Here is a 24,000-nt window from a genome sequence, read left to right as displayed (position 1 = left end):
ACAAGTTGGGATATAAACATGGGAATTCCCAATTTGGTGCCTGCAACACATTCCAAAAAAGTTCCAGAACGTTTCTGAGAACTGAGAAAGTTTCCTCGGTTTTACAAATGATTACTGAAGGTAATTCTGAATAATGGCTTTTTGTTTGGAACATTACAGGCAGAAAACTAGACTGTGTGTGTGTGTGTGTGTGTGTGTGTGTGTGTGTGTGTGTGTGTGTGTGTGTGTATATATATATTTATATATAAATACACACACACACCGGCCACTTACCTAATAAAGTGGACAGTGAGAATATATATATATATATATATATATATATATATACACACACACACACACACAATTTGGTGATATGTAGAAAGGAGCATGAAGTCCTTCTTAGAAAAGTTTTCCTTATATCTGTTCTTCACTCAGATGGATTAGACTTATGAGGCCTACACTGGTGGATAATCAGCGCTGTATAACTCGGCAGCGGCCTGGCAGGAAATCAATACTGATCAGGCGCAGGAGGGGGGTGGCGCTGCGTTTATGGCCAGATTGCTCAAGACATCGGTTCAATAAGTTGATGAGAACGCAGGATCTGACCGCAGAGGACAGTCAGGGCACTCCACTTAGCCCACAACTAAAAACATATCCAATGCCACTGTTGTGAAGCCTAACTGAGTTTTCTGGTCTATGGTCATCTTCACAACCTGAAGTACAGGGATTTTGATCAAGTACATATATATCCTATATCAGTACTGCAGAGGCGGCAGCATTGAATATGCCCTCTTGGGCCCCTGAGTGATATGACTCAGTGTCTACTAGCTGGCAAAATTAATGAATCTGATCCTCTGGTTTTCTTCCTTTCAATGAAGCACACAACTGTAAAAAGAAAATAACTTGGCAGCCTCAAAATCATGTAATAGTAAGTTACCTAACTAGTAAGTTTCGCTAAATTCATCTGGTAAAGGCAGCCAGGTTATTCACTTTCTAGGTTAATATCTCAAACAAGAGAGAGAGTGAGACGCTGAAATGCCACAATAAGAAAAAGGAAAGCAGCCCAGGCCAGAACGCAGCTAAAGCTGTATGTGTTGCGTATAAATCTGAAGGATGTTTCTTAATTCAAAACTCTGGAATTAAAAGGAAACGAAGGGTGAAAAAGTTGAATTTGCTCCTTTGGTCAGTAAGAGGCCAGCTGCCCCGGCAATTAATTGCCTTTGTTATTTCAAGAGCTTTGCATAATATCCCTTTACGACTTGCGGTGTTCTCTCTCTCTCTCTCTCTCTCTCTCTCTTTTTTTTTTTTGCTTTCAGAGTCCTATTAGTCACGAGAAGAGGGCTAATTTATGCTTATTTACTGAAAGCACAGTGTAAATATGTCTCAGTAAGGACTGGTTTGGCTTATATGTGCTTTTTTGCCCTGCCCTGTAATAGAGGACAATTTATGAACGTGGGGCAGAGAGAAATCTTCAAACACACCCCCACAGCGAGAGAGAGAGAGAGAGAGAGAGAGAGAGGGGGGGGGGGGGGGGGGGGGGGGGGGGGGGGGGGGGGGGAGCAATAGAGAAAGATGCAGAGAGAGGAGGGAGACAAACAGAAGAGAGAAATAGGAGAAAGAAAGAGAAACAGAAAGAAAAAAAGAAGGAAAGAAAGAAGGAAAGAAAGAAAGAAAGAGAATAAAAAAATAAAAAGAGAGTGAGAACGAGACAAGGGGAGAGAAACAAAAGAGAAAGAATAAAGAGAAACAAAGACAGATAAATGGAGGCATGAGACACAGAAGAGAGCGACAGAGAAATAAAGAAAACAGAGACAGAAACAGAGACAGAAGAGAGATGGAGAGAAAGAAAAGAGTGAAACAGAGGATTAGAAAGAGAGAGAGAAAACAAGAGAGAGAGAGATAAACGGGGAAAGGGAGAGAGAAAAGGGGAGGGATGGCAATAGAGCGAGAGAGACAAGAGAGAGATACAGGGAGAGTAGAGAGAATCAGGAGAGAGAAAAAGGAGAGACAAGAACAGAGAGAGAGAAAGAGAGAAAGAACAATAATAAAAAGGAGCAATGAGAAAAGAGGAAGAGGGGAAGGGAGGGAGAGCAATAAAGAGAGAGAAAGAAAAGAGAAACAGCGGAATGTAAATGGAGTCGAGACAGAAGAGAGAAAGACAGAGACAAGAAGAGAGAGAAAGAGAAAGAGAGAACGAGATGGAGAGAGAAAGAAAGAGAAAGGGCGAAAGAGGAAGAGAGAGAAAGAGACAGAGAAGGAGAGAGAAAGAGAAAGAGATAGGGAGAAAGAGAGAGAGAGAAAAAAGTGGAGAGTATGAGAGAGAAACAGAGAGGTAAAGAGAGAAAGAGAGAGAATGAGATGGAGAGAGAAAGAAAGAGAAAGGGAGAGAGAAAGAGGAAGAGAGAGAAAGAGACAGAGAAGGAGAGAGAAAGAGAAAGAGATAGGGAGAAAGAGAGAGAGAGAAAAAAGTGGAGAGTATGAGAGAGAAACAGAGAGGTAAAGAGAGAAAGAGAGAGAACGAGATGGAGAGAGAAAGAAAGAGAAAGGGAGAGAGAAAGAGGAAAAGAGAGAAAGAGACAGAGAAGGAGAGAGAAAGAGAAAGAGATAGGGAGAAAGAGAGAGAGAGAAAAAAGTGGAGAGTATGAGAGAGAAACAGAGAGGTAAAGAGAGAAAGAGAGAGAACGAGATGGAGAGAGAAAGAAAGAGAAAGGGAGAGAGAAAGAGAGAGAAAGAGACAGAGAAGGAGAGAGAAAGAGAAAGAGATAGGGAGAAAGAGAGAGAAAGAAAAAAGTGGAGAGTATGAGAGAGAAACAGAGAGGTAAAGAGAGAAAGAGAGAGAACGAGATGGAGAGAGAAAGAAAGAGAAAGGGAGAGAGAAAGAGGAAGAGAGAGAAAGAGACAGAGAAGGAGAGAGAAAGAGAAAGAGATAGGGAGAAAGAGAGAGAGAGAAAAAAGTGGAGAGTATGAGAGAGAAACAGAGAGGTAAAGAGAGAAAGAGAGAGAATGAGATGGAGAGAGAAAGAAAGAGAAAGGGAGAGAGAAAGAGGAAGAGAGAGAAAGAGACAGAGAAGGAGAGAGAAAGAGAAAGAGATAGGGAGAAAGAGAGAGAGAGAAAAAAGTGGAGAGTATGAGAGAGAAACAGAGAGGTAAAGAGAGAAAGAGAGAGAATGAGATGGAGAGAGAAAGAAAGAGAAAGGGAGAGAGAAAGAGGAAGAGAGAGAAAGAGACAGAGAAGGAGAGAGAAAGAGAAAGAGATAGGGAGAAAGAGAGAGAGAGAAAAAAGTGGAGAGTATGAGAGAGAAACAGAGAGGTAAAGAGAGAAAGAGAGCTAGAAAAAGAGAAGGGGGTGAGAGAGGATGAGAGAGAAGGGAACAAGAAACTGAGGGAGTAAGAGACAGTGAGAAGAGAGGGGGATGTACAGTATGAGGGGAAAACAGGAAAAGGGAGGAAAAAGCACTGAAGCCGGAGTGAGAGAGTGAAAGAGTGAGAGAGAGAGAGAGAGAATTTCACACTGCTTCTCAAAAGTAGGGCAGGAGTGGGGGATCACAGCGGGGGTCTCGGTGGACCCTGATTGGTCGGGGTAGCCCCGCCATTTCTGACAGAAGCACCTCTCCTACAGTAGCGGCTCAGTCAGTCACCTTCAGCTCAGGAGACAAGGACACTCTCAGAAACCTCATCATGTCCTGTTAATTAGCCGATATTAATTGACTGATGGCAAATCTTCACCGAATCAGCTGAGCTTCTGCAAATCTGCCAGAGACTTAAGGCAAAGACGCACCTCACGGATTCAGTGATCCGCAGCGTTTCGACACGGCTGACCTCGTCTGAGCACCTGATTAGCGTCGGTTTGTGATCTGGCTGAGCTCAACATCAGCTACTCATCAAAATACTGGTGTTACAGTAACATACAGCAGCATTTACCACTTCTTCAACCGAAGTCTGTTAAATTTGCACCTGTCACGAGCTCCACCTTATAATACAACACTGCACAAAAGTTAAAAAAGCAAAATGAGCAAAGCTGGGACTCCTAACAACCACCTGGAAGACCTGGTAGGCCAGCAAATCAGATACACAGCACGTCCAGCTTTCCTCTATGAGTGATGCTGCAGCTGGTGTTCTCAGAACAATGGACTGACCACCCCAGAGTCCACACATCAACATCACTGAATATGTTTGGGACTCTAATTGTCCTTTAATGTGTGCAGCCAGATGTTGATGATCTTCTACCAGCCTGTTGTTGGGGGTGCTGTGTTCTTTGCAGCAGTCTGCTGAGGAGGCAGCATCAGAGGGGGAGATGCAAAAAGACCCAACAAACTGATCAAGAAGGCTGGCTCAGTCCTGGGCTGCTTACTGGGTGGTTTTGAGGTGGTGGTTGAAAGGAGGTCACTTAATAAACTTACTGCTATCCTGGACAACACATCACACCCCCTGCATGACCTACTGGTCAGGCAGCGGAGCAACTTCAGCAACAGACTCGTTCAAATCTGCTGTAGTAAGAAACATTACAGGAGATCTTGCTGTACAGCACCTCATCACTGTGCCGGGAATATGTGTACACTGAACCACTTGTGGGTCAGGCTCACTGAGCACCAACTGGACATTACATTATATCTCTCTACTCATATTACTATGCACTGCCACTTTGTTTACACATCCATAAATATTTCACATCGCACAACTGTTAACACAGGTTATCGTTTACATTACACAGTCACTTCGCACGCTTCGCACTACCCCTCTATCTCAACAAGAACCGAGACACCCAACCCCCAGACGTGACTGGGCAAAACGGAAGGGTAAGGGTTCAGTGGTAGGCGAGAGGGGTGAGATGGGTTCGGGCCTAAATCTGTAATGTTGTTCCTTGGCTTGGAACCACATACAAGTTTCTGATTTGAAAGGAGAGTTGAAGAGAAATGCTATTAAGCCAATAACTTCGTGAGGATGAAGGAACTCACCTGCAGCACAGTCTTCCTCGTCCGCTCCGTTTTCACAGTCCCTCTCGCCGTCGCAGCGCCATGACAACGACACACACTTCCCGCCGCAGTCGAACTTGTCCGGTGGGCACGTTTGCTTGACTGCTGCGGAGACGAGACAACAGATGCCAACAGTTAGACAGGCAAGCGCTGAATACGACACAAAGCTACCAGCGCATCTGTCTGAACCATATGGAGCACCAGCGTCGTGTTGATATGCTGCTATACGCAGAGCCACCGCGGACCAATAAAAGCTGCAAGAATGGGATTTTTATGTTGAATGGTTTTAGATTATTCTACAGAATCAGCTGCACTTATAATGGGAATTACCGTCTTTTCAAAAGCACTGTGCTCTGCCAGATCTTGTCCAATGCTTCCAATTGCTCCCTTGAAAGGAAACCCGCTATAAACAGACAGGCTGGGAGAACAACCCTGGACTGAGTTTCAAAACAGCTACCACTACAATGTTAGCCTTCATGCTAGCTTTTTCAGGAAATCTATACCTCATTCTCTTTGTTTTGACGGAATTCACGGTTTAATATCATTTTCATGTTTTCGTTCCTCTAAACTTTCTTTCTCCATAATATGTAATATGGAATCTCTTTGTGTCAACTGATCCTAACTGCTAGCCTAGCCACTTAGCTACAGGCTAATAAATATAACCAGAGCCGGTTTATGAGGAGCCTGGCCACTTCCTATTCCCCCATTATATCAAAAACAGGACTGCTAATCAGCAGAGGGCACTCACGAGTGAGTCCTCAATGAATGGGAGTGAATGGAACCCAACGGCTAAAAACGAAAAGTTAAAATAGTTTCTAATCACTCGCCCAGAACGTTTCTTTAATTTTAGAAAGTAGAACGATGGATTTCACTAAAAACAAAAAATCTCACCTGTACGTTTCCTTCATTCTACAGCAAACAGGGTTTTGGGCAGCAGGGGGCGGGCTTTACTGCTAGAGCGGGATGATTGATGGGCGAGCGGAGCAGCTCATTGGCTGTTCTCGCTCTCTGACGTCATGAACTCCTATAACTCGAGTTTAAAAGCTCTTAAAAATATTACAGCGGTGTTAAAATGTTTTATGTTGATCAGGAAATGATTGTGTTCTTTTACACAAAAATATTTAAGCATTTCTAAACTATGATTTTGCTCAAATGCTCCATATCGACCCATTCATTTTGGACTCGCTCGTGAGCGCCCTCTAGCGTTGGAGAAAACCGGGTGACATTGCGGAGTGGGAATTCTCAATCTACAAGTTCTCTGGTATAACCCAGCTAACCCTGTATGGTAGCCTAGCCACTGAGCTACAAGCTAATAAATATAACCAAGCTAATGTTAATGTAGCTCTTATCCTGGCTGTTGGAGAAACTCAGCAATTCTATCTTTATTCAACACAGAATGGATACTAGAGACAAGTATTAACCCTTTCAGCAATAAAAAATAAACCAAACTGAGGTAGGATTCCTAGACAGCCAATTAGCTACCTTGCTAACTTAGCGTTTATCTTGATGTCCTCCTTATCTGAGGAGCAATTTGTCACTTCAGTAATCCATTCTCTATATTTTCCTGCTGATTTAAAGACGTCGGTCGGTGCGCATTATATCCAGCTTCCCAGCAGGCATGTAAGCCATCCGATCTCCTACATTCACCTGCTAACAGCTCAGAACAGCTCACCCTGAGAAATCCACCCCAAAGCACTTGGGTTTTCCAGACGTTCTTGAGGATTTTCTAGACTTTAAATGGGAAAATCCCACTCTAGAGGCTACTGTGGCACTGCTGTATGAGGCAAGCTGGTATAGATGTGTACAGATGTAGTAGTTCACTTTTTCAATCTGGCCCACAGTATCCATTTAATTTCATCCTTTCATATTTCTCCTCTCCTGGCCTTTCATAGGTAAGGGGTATCAAATAGCTCCTCTCAGAGGAACCAGCCAACCCCCATCTCACAATCTGCTCCATTTGGTGAGCTGGACGCTGCTACTACACTGATGCACAGTATCAAACACGGTGTCATCAATAATGCAGCCGTGGACACAGAGCTCTGGACGGCGGCTAAACGGCTGAGGAGTTCAGCAGGGATTCGCAGTCACTCTCTTAGCTACAGTGACTTATTTATTTGACGAGGCAACTTAGGGAAGCTGTGCCCTCTCTAAACATGCTTGTAGAGAGTCTCAGTCTATTTTTTCACCGTGAAAGTGCTTCTATGCAATTTCCCTCTGGGATCAATAAAGGATCTGATTCTAATAATGAAAATATGTCACGTAAAATGAGTCGCGACTGTTTTTGGTGCATAAAATCACACAAACGTCAATGATAGACCTCAATGAAAAAACATACAATGCACTAAAAAAATGCTTAAATTGCTTAAATGCGTATTTTTTCGCTTTCTGGCTTCGGATATTTCCTCCTTTTAGTCAAACTGCTCCCATTATTTCTGCTCTCCAATTCGGCTGTTTGTCATCCTGTCGCTTGTGACACAAGCCCAGTATCTCACCAGCTATTTGACGCACACATCAGATAACGCAAAGCTAAACGAAGTGCGCTACCAAGTCCATTACTGCGCAGCTTAAAGACAAGCCGTGCGAGAGTGAGAGACAGAGGAAGATGTTAAACGAAGAGCAGAACTGAATGAAGAAATGAAGAGAAGATCACAACCATTAATCTTTCAGTACAGGAAAGAAAAAGACTGTGTGTGTGTGTTGGGAGTGTGTTGGAACAGAAAGCACAGCCACCAATTATTCAGCACAACATGAGGCTGACATTGGCTTCTTATTCGCCAGGCCCTTATTCAGATTTTGGCTCCACCTTAAATGGTGTGGAGTGCTGCACTCAAAAATATGTTTTTTTTAAATGGTAAACTATTACAAATGGTTTATTTTGATTATATAGATTGGTATTTGTGTCAGTACAGTGCACAGTTTACATTTTCCATCAAAAATAAAGGCTTAGTACTTCTACAAAAGAGCCATTTTTCAATATACTAGAATACACTGTATTTCCAAAAGTATCCACTCATCCAGCTTCACACACATATGAACTTGAGTGACATCCCATTCTTAATCCATAGGGTTTAATATGATCTCGGCCCACCCTTTGCAGCTATAACAGCTTCAACTCTTCTGGGAAGGCTTTCCACAAGGGTTAGGAGTGTTTATGGGAATTTCTGACCGTTCTTCCAGAAGCGCATTTGTGAGGTCAGACACTGATGTTGGACGAGAAGGCCTGGCTCACAGTCTCCGCTCTAATTCATCCCAAAGGTGTTCTATGGGGTTGAGGTCAGGACTTTGTGCAGGCCAGTCAAGTTCTTCCACACCAAACTGGCTCATCCACGTCTTTATGGACCTGCTTTGTGCACTGGTGAGCAGTCATGTTGGAACAGGAAGGGGCCGTCCCCAAACTGTTCCCACAAAGTTGGGAGTGTGAAATTGTCCAAGATCTCTTGGTGCTGAAGCTTTAAGAGTTCCTTTCACTGGAACTGAGGGGCCGAGCCCAACTCCTGAAAAACACCCCCACACCATGATCCCCCCTCCACCAAACTTTACACTCGGCACAATGCAGTCAGACAAGTACCGTCTCCTGCCAACCGCCAAACCCAGACTCGTCCATCGGATTTCCAGACGGAGAAGCGTGATTGGTCACTCCAGAGAACACGTCTCCACTGCTCTAGAGTCCAGTGGCGGCGCTTTACACTACTGTATTCCACGCTTTGCATTGCGCTTGGTGATGTAAGGCTTGGATACAGCCGCTCGGCCATGGAAACCCATTCCATGAAGCTCTCTATGCTGTTCTTGAGCTGATCTGAAGGCCACTGAGCTCCTGAGAGTGACCCATTCTTTCATAAATGTAGAAGCAGTCCGCAGGCCTAGTGGCTTGGTTTTATACACTTGTGGCCATGGAAGTGATTGGAACACCTGAATTCAACGATTTGGCATGGGTGACCGAATACTTTTGGAAATATAGTATGTGCTGAGAGGGTTATGATGTGGCTCTAATTCTGATTCCAAAAGATGGGAATCCACGATTACAAAAACAAGACATCTGGTTTGGTAATGCCAACATCCTCAATTAACTGACATTAACATTAATTATGATCTTACACATCTCCTCTAATGTTTTCCGTTAGAGAAATGAGTAACAATTCACTCTTTCGACTAATCTCTTGTGAAATTGGGCAAGTTTTCACATGTAGAAATATGCCACGGCATACTGTAAAGTTTTTCAGAGGCATTTCAAGCACAGTTACAGCTGTAGACTAGGGTGAACTAATCTGCTACAGAGCCACCCTGAGGCAGAGCAGTGCTGCACAGTTAGGTAAGAATATTAAAGACCGAAGTTGAAGTGGGATAAATAAGGAGCTTTCCCTGAATTTGTATGTGAGTGTTTGTTTTTCCCTAACGAACAACATAACTTCATAAGATAATTTTTTAAGGGAACCCACAAAATTTTTGAGAGATTCAGGGGGTCCAAGACATTAATTATGAGGTCCTAGATGCCCCAGGACCCCCTGAGCGTAACACAATACATAAAAAACAACAATTTATTATTAAATCTGTTTTTTTAATGGATAAATGATCAATTTAGTGATATTTTGAGGAGGAAAGAAAATTTCAGGAAGGCTGAGAGAAAAAGTGTACGTGTATGTGTGAGTTCGCGGGTTCGTGAGTGAGTGAATAAAAAGAGTGACAGAGAAAGAGTGGGAGGATGAGCATAGATGTGCGCGAAAGCAAGAGACATTGCCAAATGACCTTTACACTGGCATCCCCCTTCATCGTATACGCCGCTGAATGGGGGGTGAGTAGAGAGAAAGGTCGCGGCGAGCTCCGGGGAAACATCTCACCGCTGATGGCTATTTGATGAAGCGTCAGCTTAATTCCACTTTAGCAGAGGCCTGATGAGTCTCTGAACATGTATTAGAGGCCGATTAGTTTGGTTTATTAAATTATTCCAGCTGTCAGGGAGGCCAGGCATGTGTTAACAGGCTTATAATAATATAAAGTGGTGGAGGCGCTTTCAACAGTGTGGCTAGTCTCGCATAGCTTTACACTGTCCATCTTGTTCTGAGCCTTTCAGCGCTGGCTTACCAGTCACGCCTAGCTGTAGATAACATGCAGGGTAGTGGCAGCATAGCTGCATGTGCATTTAGAAATACTGATGCCTCATTACACTGCAGACCTTTAAGTAGAACGACTAGTATAAAAATGAATAATTATATGGAATTTGCCATACTGTGGATATCGCAAGCCAAAACCAGAGGCAGCCTTGTGCCAAAAGGAGTAATGACTGGCTTTTCTCGCTGCGCCATGTTGGTGCAGATTATCACCCTGTGATGGACTTCGTTTGCTTTTATTGTCGTACTGAAGTGGACAAACAGATTTAAAGTTATCTGTTGAGGAAGGCGAAGAAGGACGAATCAGTAAAACCCATCCAGCAGACCAGGTACAGCAGTAAACACTGAACAGCAGGCTGCCTGTATTAAATACAGTAAACAATAAAGTATTATTTTACAGACCAACAACAAGTACAAAACACAACTGAGGATGAATGAGTAAAACAACAAATAGAACAAGAGAAAAACGAAGATCTGGTTCCAAGAAGCTGAAGTGCATTTTAGCATTCACACAACAAAGACAAGAAAGCTTTTAGATTATAGTCTCATGGTGTCTCATTGATACAATAATAGTAACAACAAAAACAACAATAATAATAATCATTGATTGAAACCAATCCAACTCTGGAATGTTTGCCTGTTTGGAGATGGTGTGTTTTTTATTCAGCTTTTTTGAGGGATTTTTTCCATATTTTAGACGTACCCACTAGTTAGGACTCCCCCAATCACAAGGGACCACCAGCGCTAGGAGAGTGAATACAAACACAGGCTTCCCCCGAGTCCCGTGATTCTGCTGCTAATGCAACATAATTGGACAGCTGTACGCGCTCGGAGGAGATCACTAACCACCAGTTCTGCAGTTCTGTCACGTCAGCCAACAGACTCCTGTGCTGGCTAGCATTGTGCTGAGTAACGGGGGAGACGGGGGGACATCCTACCCATCCACAGAGACTGAGGCCAACTGTGCTCTCTCAGACTCCAGGCCACAGATGGCTGTAGTATCACCCTGTGCATCATGCAGCAAAATGCACTGAAATAAGAAAATTAAGCAGAAAAACGTTTTTTAATTTAATTTATAAATCATTCATTCATCATAGTTAACCGCTAGTCCAGATGGGGTCGTGGTAGCAGTTGAGAGAGCAGAGAATCCCAGACGACCCTGTCCCCCGCAACTTCCTCCAACTCATTCCCACAGACCCCAAGCCGCTCCCAGGCCAACTTGGAGATATAATCTCTCCAGCGGGTCCTAGGACGATCCCGGGGTCTTATCTCGGTAGGCCATGCCTGGTACACCTCCACCGGGAGGCGTCCAGGGGGCATCTGGATCAGATGCCTGAACCACCTCAGCTGGCTCCCCTCAATGCGGAGGAGTAGCGACTCTACTCCGAGGTCCTCCCGGATGACCGAGCTCCTCATCCTACTGAATAGAGTAGCTCATTTCCACCGCTTGCATTCACAATCTCATTCTTTTGGTCATTACCCACAGCTCATGACCATACGTGAGGGTCGGGATGTAGACTGACCAGTAAACAGAAAGCTTTGCCTTGGCTCAGCTCCCTCTTCACCACTACAGTCCGGTGCAGTGACCGCTTTACTGCTGCCGCCTGTCCCAGCCTGCGGCTGATCTCATGATCCCTCTTCCCATCACTCGTGAACAAGACCCCGAGACACTTAAACTCCTCCACCTGGGGCAGGTCATTTCCCCTTACCTGGAGTGGGCATTTAATTTATTTCATTACGAAATACTAGCAAAATAGTCTGTGCTGCAAACAGTTTTCCCAGTTGGTCTACCAGGCTTGAAACTTTCTTTTGATCAAAAGTCAGAATGCTGTTGAGGATAAACAAACATACCGTGCACTTTTAGAAATTATATTTTTGTTAAGCAGCCACTCTGCAGCTCAAATGCTGTACGTATCAAAGGCCAGAGCGTTCGAGCTGTAGTGCTCGCACTGCCGCATCGTTCACGCCACACAGACACTGTATGTGTGAATCGAGCCTTAGACGCCCAGCTGTGGATTTCTGTGGCATTGCTGGAGATTGAACTCAGGACCTCCTGGCAAGGAATGTTGATTCCTCCAAGTCGACTAATGTCACAGTGCTGGATTATTGCCTGCTAAATCATCACCACAGTTTCTGAAATATCTAAATCATTCCAACTCTGGAATGTTCAGGTGGATTGGAAATGGTGGGCTTATATACTACTTTTTAATCTAACATACAGTTTTCATACAGTAACTGTTAAACGACACTTTTCCCCCATAAAAAGTTAATGACATCAGCGTGACACAAGCACCCTAACAATGTCCTACCATTAATATGGAATATCATAGCAACACTTCTGCAATCAACTAAAGTACTAACATCCATTTGGAAACTCCCTATGAACCATCTGGTTGCTTAATCATTGCTTAATTGCTTATTATATTTGTTGTTATTATTTTGTTATTACATATTTTTAACTATTATTATTTTTCCCCCATTCATAAAGAGCAAGTGTAGTTAAACTCTCTTAGATTCCCGGCCACAGATGGCTGTGGCAACATCGGAGACTGAACTCATGACTTCCTGGCAACAGGCCGAAGTTAGACTAATTTAGATTTCTCCAAGTCAAGTCGTCAAATGTCCCAGATGATAAACCAGCTCATATGTCTCCGTCGGCTCAGGCATGTTAAAGAATATTCAAGTGTATCTGTCGTGGAAGAACTGATCACATGTGACAGCCACCCAGTTCCCATACGAAGGAACATGTTTATTAAAAAACAAATGAATAAATAAGTCCAAGTTACAAACGGAAGTCAGGCCTGAATACTAGGTTCTACGGGTTGGGCTAGCCACCGTATCTCTACTCAAAGAGTTATATGCTTAAATTCTGGTTAATTTTAGCAAGAATGAGGACAGGAGATGTAGAGATGAGGAGCTGTTTCAGGAAGCATCCTCCATATAATGTCTATTGGGCTGTTTGATGTTCTGCCAGATGTTGTAACCCAGATTTCTGTGATTTCTGAGTCCCGTTTGATTCGCTTGCATCGATGTATGTAAAATGCTGTTTCATTTGAATCACGTTGGATCTTTCTTGTGTAGGAAAGAGCAGAGAACAAGTGTAACGGATATTTACCGTGTAAACGTTTGGGCAAAGTGTGCAAAAGTTTGGGCACCCTTATGTTATGTTAAACATAACAAACTCAAACTACGTTTTGAGTTTAACACATTTGAAAATACAGGGTGATTCAAAAAGATCCAAAGCGATTTATTTTCACTTGTAAATCATTATAGAACAAAGCAGTTAATTCTCAACAGTTTAAACGAGCATAAAGTTTATTATGTAATTTTACAAGTGCTCAATATGAACCTCCTCCAACTGTATGGACATCAACGCCATGGTCAAATTCGTCCTATACTGAATTAAGCATGTCAGGTGTCACTACACGATTTCGGAGATCATCCCGTGTTGTGGAACAAACAACAAACGCTCTGAGCTGCTGGAGGTTCACTGCGCAGTTATGAATAAGAGTTATTCACTGTTATTGAAGTGGAGAACGCAGAACGCTTTCTGCTCAGGGGTCTCAGCTCCTCTCAGACTGAAGGGAGCCAGTCAGAAACTCTATGACCCCCTCTTACAATTGGATTGTGATTGGTTCCTCGACGCCTCACGGTTGTAAAAATATGCCGCTTTGAAATCTGATGAATCTTTTTGAAGACATACATTTGAAAATTTGCTGTATGACCTTTTGCAGGCCACATTTTACGTTGAATTTTTTCTCCAATGTTAAATTCAGGAAATAAACAGTAGTTGTAGATTAAAATGGGCAGATATTTGTACATATTTTAAAACAATGAATGAAGTACTTTGTCCAGGGGAGCCCATATTTTGCACATGACTGTAATCAGGTTTGAAAGCTTATCTGGTTCAGACAACATAGAATCAACTGAATTGTTTTGCGCTGATTTATCACAGTGTTTTAGCGACTGTTACAACTAGCTATTGCAATAGATGAAACCTTTGGTTGAAAGTTGTGACATTCAGATGTGGCTTTCAGCTGAAATGTCCATAAACAGTGGATACTGGACACAGTTTTATTTACAGCATATATGCATAATAAGTACTAAATATTGGCCAAATGAACCCTACTACAATTTTGCCTACAGATGGTTCAATTCATTGTTTTCAATGTATTTAGCAGGACGTATTCTTTCTTTTCTCTATCAGATAAACATCCCTTTGGCTACTGTACTCTCTTTTTGGATTTCAACATGCAATGAATGAGCTGCATCCATATGCAAGGGTTCCACTACAAGGGTGCTATGATGGCACATCGTCACCCGTGCATGGTTTCCTAGAAGCCTACAAGGTTTCAGAACATCACTGGAAATATCAATAAGAAATAACTGACTTCAGTGGAAGCCGCCCTCCTGCTGATTGAGCTCATACGAATTCCAGGGGGAAAAAACAGAAGAATCTTATCAAGCAAAAACATTGTTAAGACAGTAATCTCAACATTCATTTCAGCTTTACAGAACAATTGGATTTTAAGCAAAAAAAAAGATTGGATGAATTACTAAAGGATAAAAGCTGCTTAGAAAATATAATGAAATATTGCAAAGACTATTCTAATAACAATTTACAAAGCATAGGGAGCAACATATGGCAGCCAGTTAAAAGAACTGGGGCATGAAAATGCCAGCTTTTGCCATATTCGGTCTGGTAGAGGTCATACATCTTCACAGCTTTCGGCCTTCAGCTGTTAATTTGCCGTTTTTTCCTAGCATTGAATGACGGCTAACATGTTGGTCTTTGAAATTCTGAAAAAGTGGCATAGCACCTAAGGCTAAACTCTAAATCAGGTGGTGTTGGTACGGTCCACTGGAGGACTGTACTGTACTTACAATGTGTTGGAGGGATTGTTCGTGTTTAAGTGCTGGGGATAAGCTCAGGCAGCCAGGCTTGTGTGAGAGTTTCCACTGATGTGTAAACTGAAGGCTACTCCAGCGTGAAATGGTGAAAGCACGCAGAACGCTGCTCGCACTGTGAGTCTGTGATGCTTCTACACCGCTATGTGCCCAAACACATTTTGTTCTCATGAGATAACAAGATAATGAACTTGTTATCTCAAGATAACAATCCAGAAAATTATATCTATCTCATGGCCTCTCTGGACCTCCGCATAAATGACGTTTTGTTGGCTTTCTATGTGAAAACAAGTTAAACATTCTCTTTATCTTTATCCTCATTTTATTATATGTTTATAAATTATCCCCTTATTTTATGTTAAAATGAGATAATAAACAGTAATTCGTGCTTTAAAATGTTCAGACATGTTTTCTTCAAAAACGTCAGTTGACCAGGCGCGCCCAGACTTTTGCACTGTCGTTTTACCCCATCATGCCACCAAGCTGGAAGGGTGAAGGTCAGCACGAGCTTCCACCAAGACACATGAAGCACCACCAAATCTTTTTTGCAGGTTTCGTTAGCTAACAGATTGGCTAGGATAACACTCAGTGATGGGGGGAGCCAGGACCACCCTACCCAACCAGACAGAGTCTGCTGGACCCCTGGTCCAAGACACGGTTAGTGATCGAACCCACAAATCCTGACGAAAGAATGAGGCAGTCAGACTTTGAGCACAGGACCACTGTAGGCTCGATATTTTGGTGGGTGGGCTTCTCTGAGTTGATATCAGCTTAATATGCTTCGCCTCTTTTAAACCAATTCTTCAGGCGTTGTACTTCGATATGGAAGGATGATGCATTTTCAGACAGTTTATGACCTCAAATTTATAATACTAGTCTTTAAGAGACCTTATCTAAGGGAAAACGGCGCTTTATGGAGATTCATTTTGATAAATAATAACAATTTTTGTCAGTTGCTTTTAATACTGGTCCATTATTTGGCCTCCGGCATGAAAAACATCCCAGAGTGAGACTGTGGACGTCCGCCTCCTCATGCAGCCATGCCAGTTAGTTAGCGTGAGAAGACTCGGCTACGGTTTAATGTGCGTAATGAAGGCCTGTTTGTGCACGCTAACATCTTCACTACTGAACTCGGCCTTTAATTGCTCGTTCTTTCAAACGCAGCAGCCAGTGCGTGTTGCCCGGCGTCCTGCGAGGATTCTCTCCCATTTCAATGCATTAAGGCGCGCTTTTATCTGACATTTCTATTGAAGATGCCTGTTTAAGATTAAAAAATCCTATTAGCATGCTAACAGACTAAAGCCTGAGCCCTGAATAAAAGCAGAAGTGTTTGATGTGTTGAAGAGAAAACACACCTGCTCACATACAGCACGGTGCTGAAGTCAGAAACCAGTCAAGTCAGTTTCCAGTCAAAACGGCCATTAAGCACAAGTTACACACATATTGAACAGAACATTATACAGAAGCCTCAACAGCTAAAGATAATACCGAAGTTTTCGGGATTTCGTGTGCGCACTCTTTACTTTTATGGCAGCTTCTGTTCTTTTCAGGAGACGTTCAGTTTTTCAAAATAATCTGCAGCCACACCCCCAAAGATCAGTTTTAGAAGTTGGTTGCACTTTCTGCTTTTTACAGTCCAAGCAATCCCAAACACATGTAAAGTCGTTAAATTCTGGACCTTGGACCGCTGAATGAGGAGAGCATTTGGTTGCCCATCGCTGTATATTGTGGTCATTTCATGAATTTTTAAACCGTTTGTCGTATAAGAATGAACATATGTTAATACAGCACTGTTTAATGCAAAAACTCTGGCTTTAAAAGCACTTTTTGGTCACCAAAATTACTACAGTGAGTCGTATTTAGCACCAATCCAGCAGCGCCCCTCTTCTCATGCTGGGGTGGAATCTCAAATGGCGCTGCTCCCTACATAGTGACTTACACTTACAGCATTTGGCAGACGCTCTTTTCCAGAACGACTTGTTTTTGTTTTTTTTATATCATTTTTTACACAGGTGGACGAAGGTAGCGTTGGGAGTCTTACCCAATGACTCTTACGGGTATAGTGTAGGGTGCCTGCCCAGGTCGGGGATTGAACCCCAGTCTCCAGCATAGAAGGCAGAGGTGTTACCCACTACACTAACCAACCACTACATAGGAGTTTAAATACTGGACCTGCAGCCCAACAGTGAATAATACAGCTAAGAAATCGTCATTTGGGGACTCAGAGACATCCACACTCAATAAATGATGCACTGTTTTGCTGTAGAGACTGGAATTTCTAAACTTTCACAGCTAGAACCCCCATTTGGGATTCAGCCTGGGTTTGACGCGACTTCTGAAATTTGTGTGTAAGACATTCAAGTGACATTTTCAGACTTTTACACGGCCGTTCTACAGTTAATCATACCGTAAGTTCTTTATTCAGCCTGTGACACTAATGATAATTTTATATAGGCTATTGGCTATCTTTTAGCCTGTTAGCTAGCTGACCAGCCTAATTCTAGTTAAGAACATAAGTTGCCAGTGTGGGTATATCGTGGATTTTACAACGGCTTCGAACGCAGCTCAGCCAATCAGATTTTAGGACCGGAAGGATCGGTTTTATAATAAAAGGTAAGGTAGCTTAAGAACGTCACAGTCTTCTCAGGAGTGATCTTGGGGTGGTTATCTTGATGTAGAATTGATTTCTTCCCGATCTAATCTTTTTTTCACAGAGAATTGGACGAGGCTACTGAAATCTGTACTTCTCGGCATTCATGATGCCTTGAATCAAAAACAAATCAACTCCTCCAGATGTCCAGATGTTATACATCCCCAAACCTAAACAGATCCTCCACCATGCTTGACTGATGACCATAGACACGAGTCATTCACTGCCATACATACTGCCTTCTGTTACTTCTAAAGATCTCAATTTTAGACTCATCAGTGCATAAAGCCTTACATCACATCTCAGACGTCCAGGAAACTCCTGTTTCTTCTCTTACTTTCCTTTCAATTTCTCTTTCCACATGCAAGTGGATTATCGGATATCTAATCTGCCGAGAAATATCTCCTTAAAAAATAAATAACCATAAATAAATAAACCAAAGAGCGATTGTGGTAATGGAAATTGTGGTAGTTATGGCTAAAGAAGGGAATATACTGTACAACACATTTCCCTATTGTACCAAAGCCGTTGGCCAAGTTATATCTGAATGCACTGTCCAGCTGTGGTCAGATGAGTAGCTTGACTGAATTCCAGGATTAAGAGCCAGAAATCAACTCACAGTGAGACACAGCACACTGAGCTGGAAGTACTGTAGCAGAACATGCTTGTGTGTGTGTTTGTGTGTGTGTGTGTGTTGGGGGTGGGGGGTGGGGTGTAGGTAAAGCTCGGTGTCTGTAGCTATGCTCAGCTGTGTCTAGCATATTGTAGCCATGACAACAGGATCGTATTTTACTGTGTCAATGAAAAACCATATAAAGTTGCTGCCTCAGTAGTTACTGTAGTGAGAAACAATTTATAGGAAAAGTGAAAGGAATAACAACATAGAAGCTTTGTAGTGCTTTGATGGAGCTGTGGGCAGTAAACACTCCTGGCCCCTTTATTAGAAACACCCTTACCTTGTATTTCCACTCACCTACCTTGTGCTTCCACTAACTGGTCACTTTATTAGAAACACCTACATTGTGCTTCCACTGATTGGCCACTTGATTAGAAACACCTACCCTGTACTTCTAGTCACTGGCCACTTTATTAGAAACACCCACTTTGTACTTCCACTCACTGGCCACTTTATTAGAAACACCTGCCCTGTACTTTTACTCACTGGCCACTTTATTAGAAACACCCACTTTGTACTTCCACTCACTGGCCACTTTATTAGAAACACCTACCCTGTACTTCTAGTCACTGGCCACTTTATTAGAAACACCCACTTTGTACTTCCACTCACTGGCCACTTTATTAGAAACACCTGCCCTGTACTTCCACTCACTGGCCACTTTATTAGAAACACCTGCCCTGTACTTTTACTCACTGGCCACTTTATTAGAAACACCCACTTTGTACTTCCACTCACTGGCCACTTTATTAGAAACACCTGCCCTGTACTTTTACTCACTGGCCACTTTATTAGAAACACCCACTTTGTACTTCCACTCACTGGCCACTTTATTAGAAACACCTGCCCTGTAATTTTACTCACTGGCCATTTTATTAGAAACACCCAGCTTGTGCTTCAACTAACAGGCCACGTAAAAAACACCAACCTTTATTAGAAGCACCTACTGTGTACTTCACTTACTGGCCACTTTATTAGAAACACTCACCTTGTGCTTTTACTCACTGGCCACTTTATTAGAAACATCCACCTTATACTTCCCCTCACCGGCCACTTTATGAGCTCCAGCTACTGCGGTACGCAGGTATAAAATTACAGACTGTAGCTCTGTTGCTCCACAACTTATCACTCCCCCAAAACCAAAACTTTCACCCTTTATAGTTTTGTTAAAACATATAATCAATATTTCACTGAACTGCTGGCCTCTTAAGTGGAACACTGAATTGGAACAAGCACCCAAACAGTGACTTCAGTAAATAATTACTGGAACCTTGAATGGTTAACCGACTTCTCTGGTTACCGTACACATCCCTATTTAAAGCCACATGTATGTTACAGTTACATATGGAACCAAAATTCAAAAGGAGAACCTTCCTAAGATCATAAGGAAGAACCACAAAGTGGAACCAATACTCAAAAAGGGGAACCCATTCTCTTCTGGGCCACAGCAGGAACACTCTTAGCTAAAAACGTGCTCATATAGTATCAAACGTACTAATAGCAGAATGGTTTTTGATCCTATGTAGAACTGTATTTAAACAGTTTTTAAAAGTTTATAACAGGTTATTAATCTTGGAGATGATACAAAATAATAATAATAATATTAATAATATAACTGATGCAATAAAGATAATTAAAAGTAGCATTATTAAAACAGCACACATAAAAAATGAGAATTTTTTAAACTTTATAAAATTCTGTGAGTTAATATTTCTACATATCACCTTTTCCTCTACTAAAGAACCCATGAAGAACCCCTTTTTAAATGTAGATTCTGAAGCTGAGGTTTGAATTATACAGTAAATTTACTGTATTCTGAGGAATTTTGCTGCATCATCATTTTAAATTGTTCAAAATTGGCCAAAAGCTGTACGAAAAAGAACAAAGTTTTAAAATGCTTACATTAACACTGCTGCCATATTTCACATCAGAGCTCCTTGCAGTTTTTAATGCTCAGAGCTTCAAGCTGAACCACAAACTCCTCCACGCTTGTACAGCACTGCTGTAGAGCTTTTAGCAGAATGGGCTGTTAACCAGTTAAAAAGAAAAATGACACCTTCATCATTATTACATGATATCCATGTCTTTATCCTCAGCGTTCTCAGTGTTAAATAAAACAGCGTACTGGACTTTATTTGAAGGTTCTGGCGCGGTAAATCTATAAAACTACTATGTGTAAAAAAGACCTCAGGATGAGTAAACATTAAGCCCGAAAAAATACTGTTTGTAAAGGCGCTAAACGGAAAGAAAAAGACCGATATCATAGCCGTTATCATATAAACCAATGAGTGGTCCCAGGCCTTAAACACACCTTAAGCAATCCCAACAACACCAACAGGAAATAAGAAGACAACACTAAGACAGTGAAAACTAGCACAAGCCTGCTCTGTATAATAGAGTCCGTTACCTCATACGAACTCAGAACTATCACCCACAATTCTGCATCGATAATACAAATCAATTCTTTAGCTGGAAAACTGCCTCTATACACCACTGACGCCGTCTTTATAGAGCACCACTGTCGACTTCTTCTCCGGCTGGGCTAAATCTCAGCCTCATTCATGTTTAATTGGGTTTCTAGCATAAACAGCCCACTCCGCAGACGTCGCTCCACGTCTGTGTCATACTGAGCCTCCACGAGATGACATCCCGCTCAACTTGCTCGAGATGCCTTTTGAATCATTCATGAGAGCGGTCCATACGCAGGGTCTAGTGTGCTGGCCTCTTTCTGAATTAACTCCGTCTTTGTCTAGTTTAAATAACGTGCACTCAGCTCACGTCCCAAGACTCAAATAACAGCGGTTTAAAATATTCAGTACTATTTACTTTTATTGGTATTCGGTATGCAGGCCAGGCCAGCGGCCACTGAACAGTGTCAAAACCTGAATGATCTTCTCACTGACCTTCTATTAGTAGCTAATAGTGTAAAACACACGGAGCTTTTGCTATTATTCTGTGCCAGAATAAGAGACGTTGTATGAATGGATTGTGTGGGGATAACTGGAGAGATCAAACGTGACATGACTAATGTATAAAAAGTTGTGCAGCAGGACTGAATGAACCTTTTGTGAGGTGTCGATCACAGATCTATCAGTGTCAGACAGATTAAGGCTCAATCCCATTCCTTATTTTTACCCCTACTCCCTGTTTTCGAGCGTCACGTTGCTCCTCGGAACTGAGCTACAGGGCAGTGGTTGAGATCTTCCCTCTGAAATGAGGCCCTCAAATAAAAGAGCATCACTTCATTAACAGCTACCAGCGCTGCTCTGTGGGCGACCCTGCCCGTCTGCAGGGACAGCAGAGGAGGGGAAAGTTCAGCTCCTCACTGTTGGGCTTTAGTCACATTCAGGGATCATACGCCTTCAAAGAGGGGGGCAGTTATTTATTATCACCCCCCCTAATTCTTCAGTGAAATGAAGCTGAAGTCAGAGATTCTCCAGCATCTCATTCTAATGTTTCAGTTCCACCTTAAATGGAGCAGCAGTTCTGATGCTTGAGGCGCCACAATGCATCTCCTGCACCATTTAAGGTGGAACGGATAATTTAGCGAGCTGGCTAATGAGACTTCAGCACAGTACTAGCGATTTTTTAATGCAGACTTTCTCAGTACAACAAAAAGTGATTTGTGGGACATTACATAGCAGCTTAATTTCGTATGAATGAACCTGAACCTATCAAGGTCCAATATACTAAAATATGTTAATGAGATTGATGAAATATACTAATGAGATGGCAGGTGGCATGAGGACAGCGCCCGAGTCCCAAGACCTGACCACAACCCGTGCTGTTGAGGCCAACCCAGTGTCAGTTGGCTCTCCTTAAGGAAAGCATGAGCTCCTGAGCTGAGAGGGAGGGACAGAACAGCATGGTGCACCAGCCACGCCGCTAGACGCTAGCTAGTGTTAGCTAGGTGACTAAGCGCTACTCAACCTCACAGGATAATTCTGACTCATTGAAACTCAGCTGAAGCAAATTTATACAGTAAAGACTCAAATCTGACCAGGTAAAGCTTCATTCTTGTTTGTAGAGCTGTTAGGGGCGGCGTTTACAATTTGCATAATCGTGCATATTCAGACAGCGTTGCACTCTTAATGACAAGGTTTAGTGATGCTCATTTGGCATTTTAGACTGAAAACAGTGAGTCTTGGAGAGTTAGTTAGCTGATGTCGAGCTTGATGAATTCTCCAAATGATGCTGAACTTGTTCATCTGCGAGACTTCCTAAGTGGCTTAGTTGCTTGTAGGAACACTGGAATGTGCAAAATAAGCAGCCAGTATGGTCCATCTCTTTTCTTTTGTACCCTTTAGCAACGGTCATTTGTTTTATCATGAGTACAGACTACGCCCTTAATCTACTCTTATGTTAGGATGACGAATGATTGTGGAGGAAACTTGAGGGAACTTCTGCGAAGGTTTCAGGCAGCTTCATGACCAAACACAAAACCAGACACGAAAACTTTGCCATGGGAAAAAAAATGTGCAGCACGTCAGTTCGGATGGAGGAGTAATTTTAGGTACGGTCCATCTGCCAAACTTAGTTATTTCATAAGCTGCCGAGCCATGTTTTCTAAAATAATTTCTAATATATCTCAAATGTCACCTGAGTTACATCTCAGAGAGCAATTTCTTCTCCGGTCATCCCTTCGCAACCCTGAGATGTGGATAAACAGAATAAAAGGTGACATATCCACTCTGGAGAGGTGTGATATGCTTCCAGTTAGGCATGACCACCAGAAATGCCTTTATGAAGTTAGTTTCCATCTCCAAGAAAGTCCCAAAAATGATAAGTGCTGTAGTCCCCTGAACAAAATGCAAAACCAACAAGCCGATCAAGACCAGGTAAAACGTCCAGACTGCGCACTTAGCTTGCTTAGCATAGAGTGGAGCTGACAGCAGTGGCCCTTAAATAGAAACACATCAGCAGACACATTTTGGGTAGTTTCTCACTCATGCTCAGGCTTTTTTACATTATTATGCTACTCTGTTTCAAATTCCCGAAGGCCACACTTTTGAACTGTACCATTAGGTAAAGCTCCCACCATTTATCTCCCGAACAAATACGTTTTTGTCTCAGATATCAAAAAAGGTTACTTTGCCATCGGAGTGTTCTTTAGTTCTTTTCATTAGGGCTGGGTATCAAATTTCAATACTCTCACAACATTGACCAAATTACTTCAATCGCTGTCTGATCATCAGTGAGCCAATTAGTATGCTCGTTTTCTGAAACTGTGGGTGTGGCTTAAGCATCAGGTGCTAGAAGTGGCTATAGTCAAAGTCTGAGTCGCGAGTCGGTAAGCATGTCTCTGAGTCGCGAGTCGGTTAAATGCATTTCCATGTCGAGAGTCAGATAAGCCCACGTCCGATTTGAGTCATAAGGCAGTTCAGCGCGTATCTAAGTCAAGACCCAAGTTAGTTAAGCATGTGCACTTGTCTAGTCCCAGGTCAGTTGGCATGCGTCCGAGTCAAAACGCAGTACACGCATCGCCATGCGATGGACTGGCGACCTGTCCAGGGTGTATCCTGCCTTTTGACGGCTGGGATAGGCTCCAGCACCCCCCACGACCCTGAGGGAGAAGCGGCTTAGAAGATGGATGTGTGTGTGTGTGTGTGTGTGATGTCATTAGCCGGTAGTGTTGAGAGTTGAACACTGAAATAGGTGTCTGAGTGCTACTTTCCCCACATATCGACTTGCTTGTAGAAAACAGCA

The 24,000-nt window shown here is 42.6% G+C and overlaps 1 protein-coding gene across 2 annotated transcripts in view; it reads right to left on the bottom strand.

Annotated features, from left to right (window-relative positions):
- Nucleotides 1–24,000, bottom strand: part of LOC108430740 (low-density lipoprotein receptor-related protein 8) — a 122,895-nt gene that overhangs the window by 62,099 nt on the left and 36,796 nt on the right. For both annotated transcript variants that reach the window (XM_017703399.2, XM_017703400.2), the window contains exon 4: nt 4,938–5,060. In XM_017703399.2, the coding sequence (XP_017558888.1) occupies nt 4,938–5,060 (123 nt within the window). The remainder of the gene's footprint in view (nt 1–4,937; nt 5,061–24,000) is intronic.

Source organism: Pygocentrus nattereri, chromosome 2 (assembly GCF_015220715.1).
Source record: "Pygocentrus nattereri isolate fPygNat1 chromosome 2, fPygNat1.pri, whole genome shotgun sequence".
NCBI lineage: Eukaryota > Metazoa > Chordata > Actinopteri > Characiformes > Serrasalmidae > Pygocentrus > Pygocentrus nattereri.
This window is presented reverse-complemented; position numbering and strand designations above follow the sequence as displayed.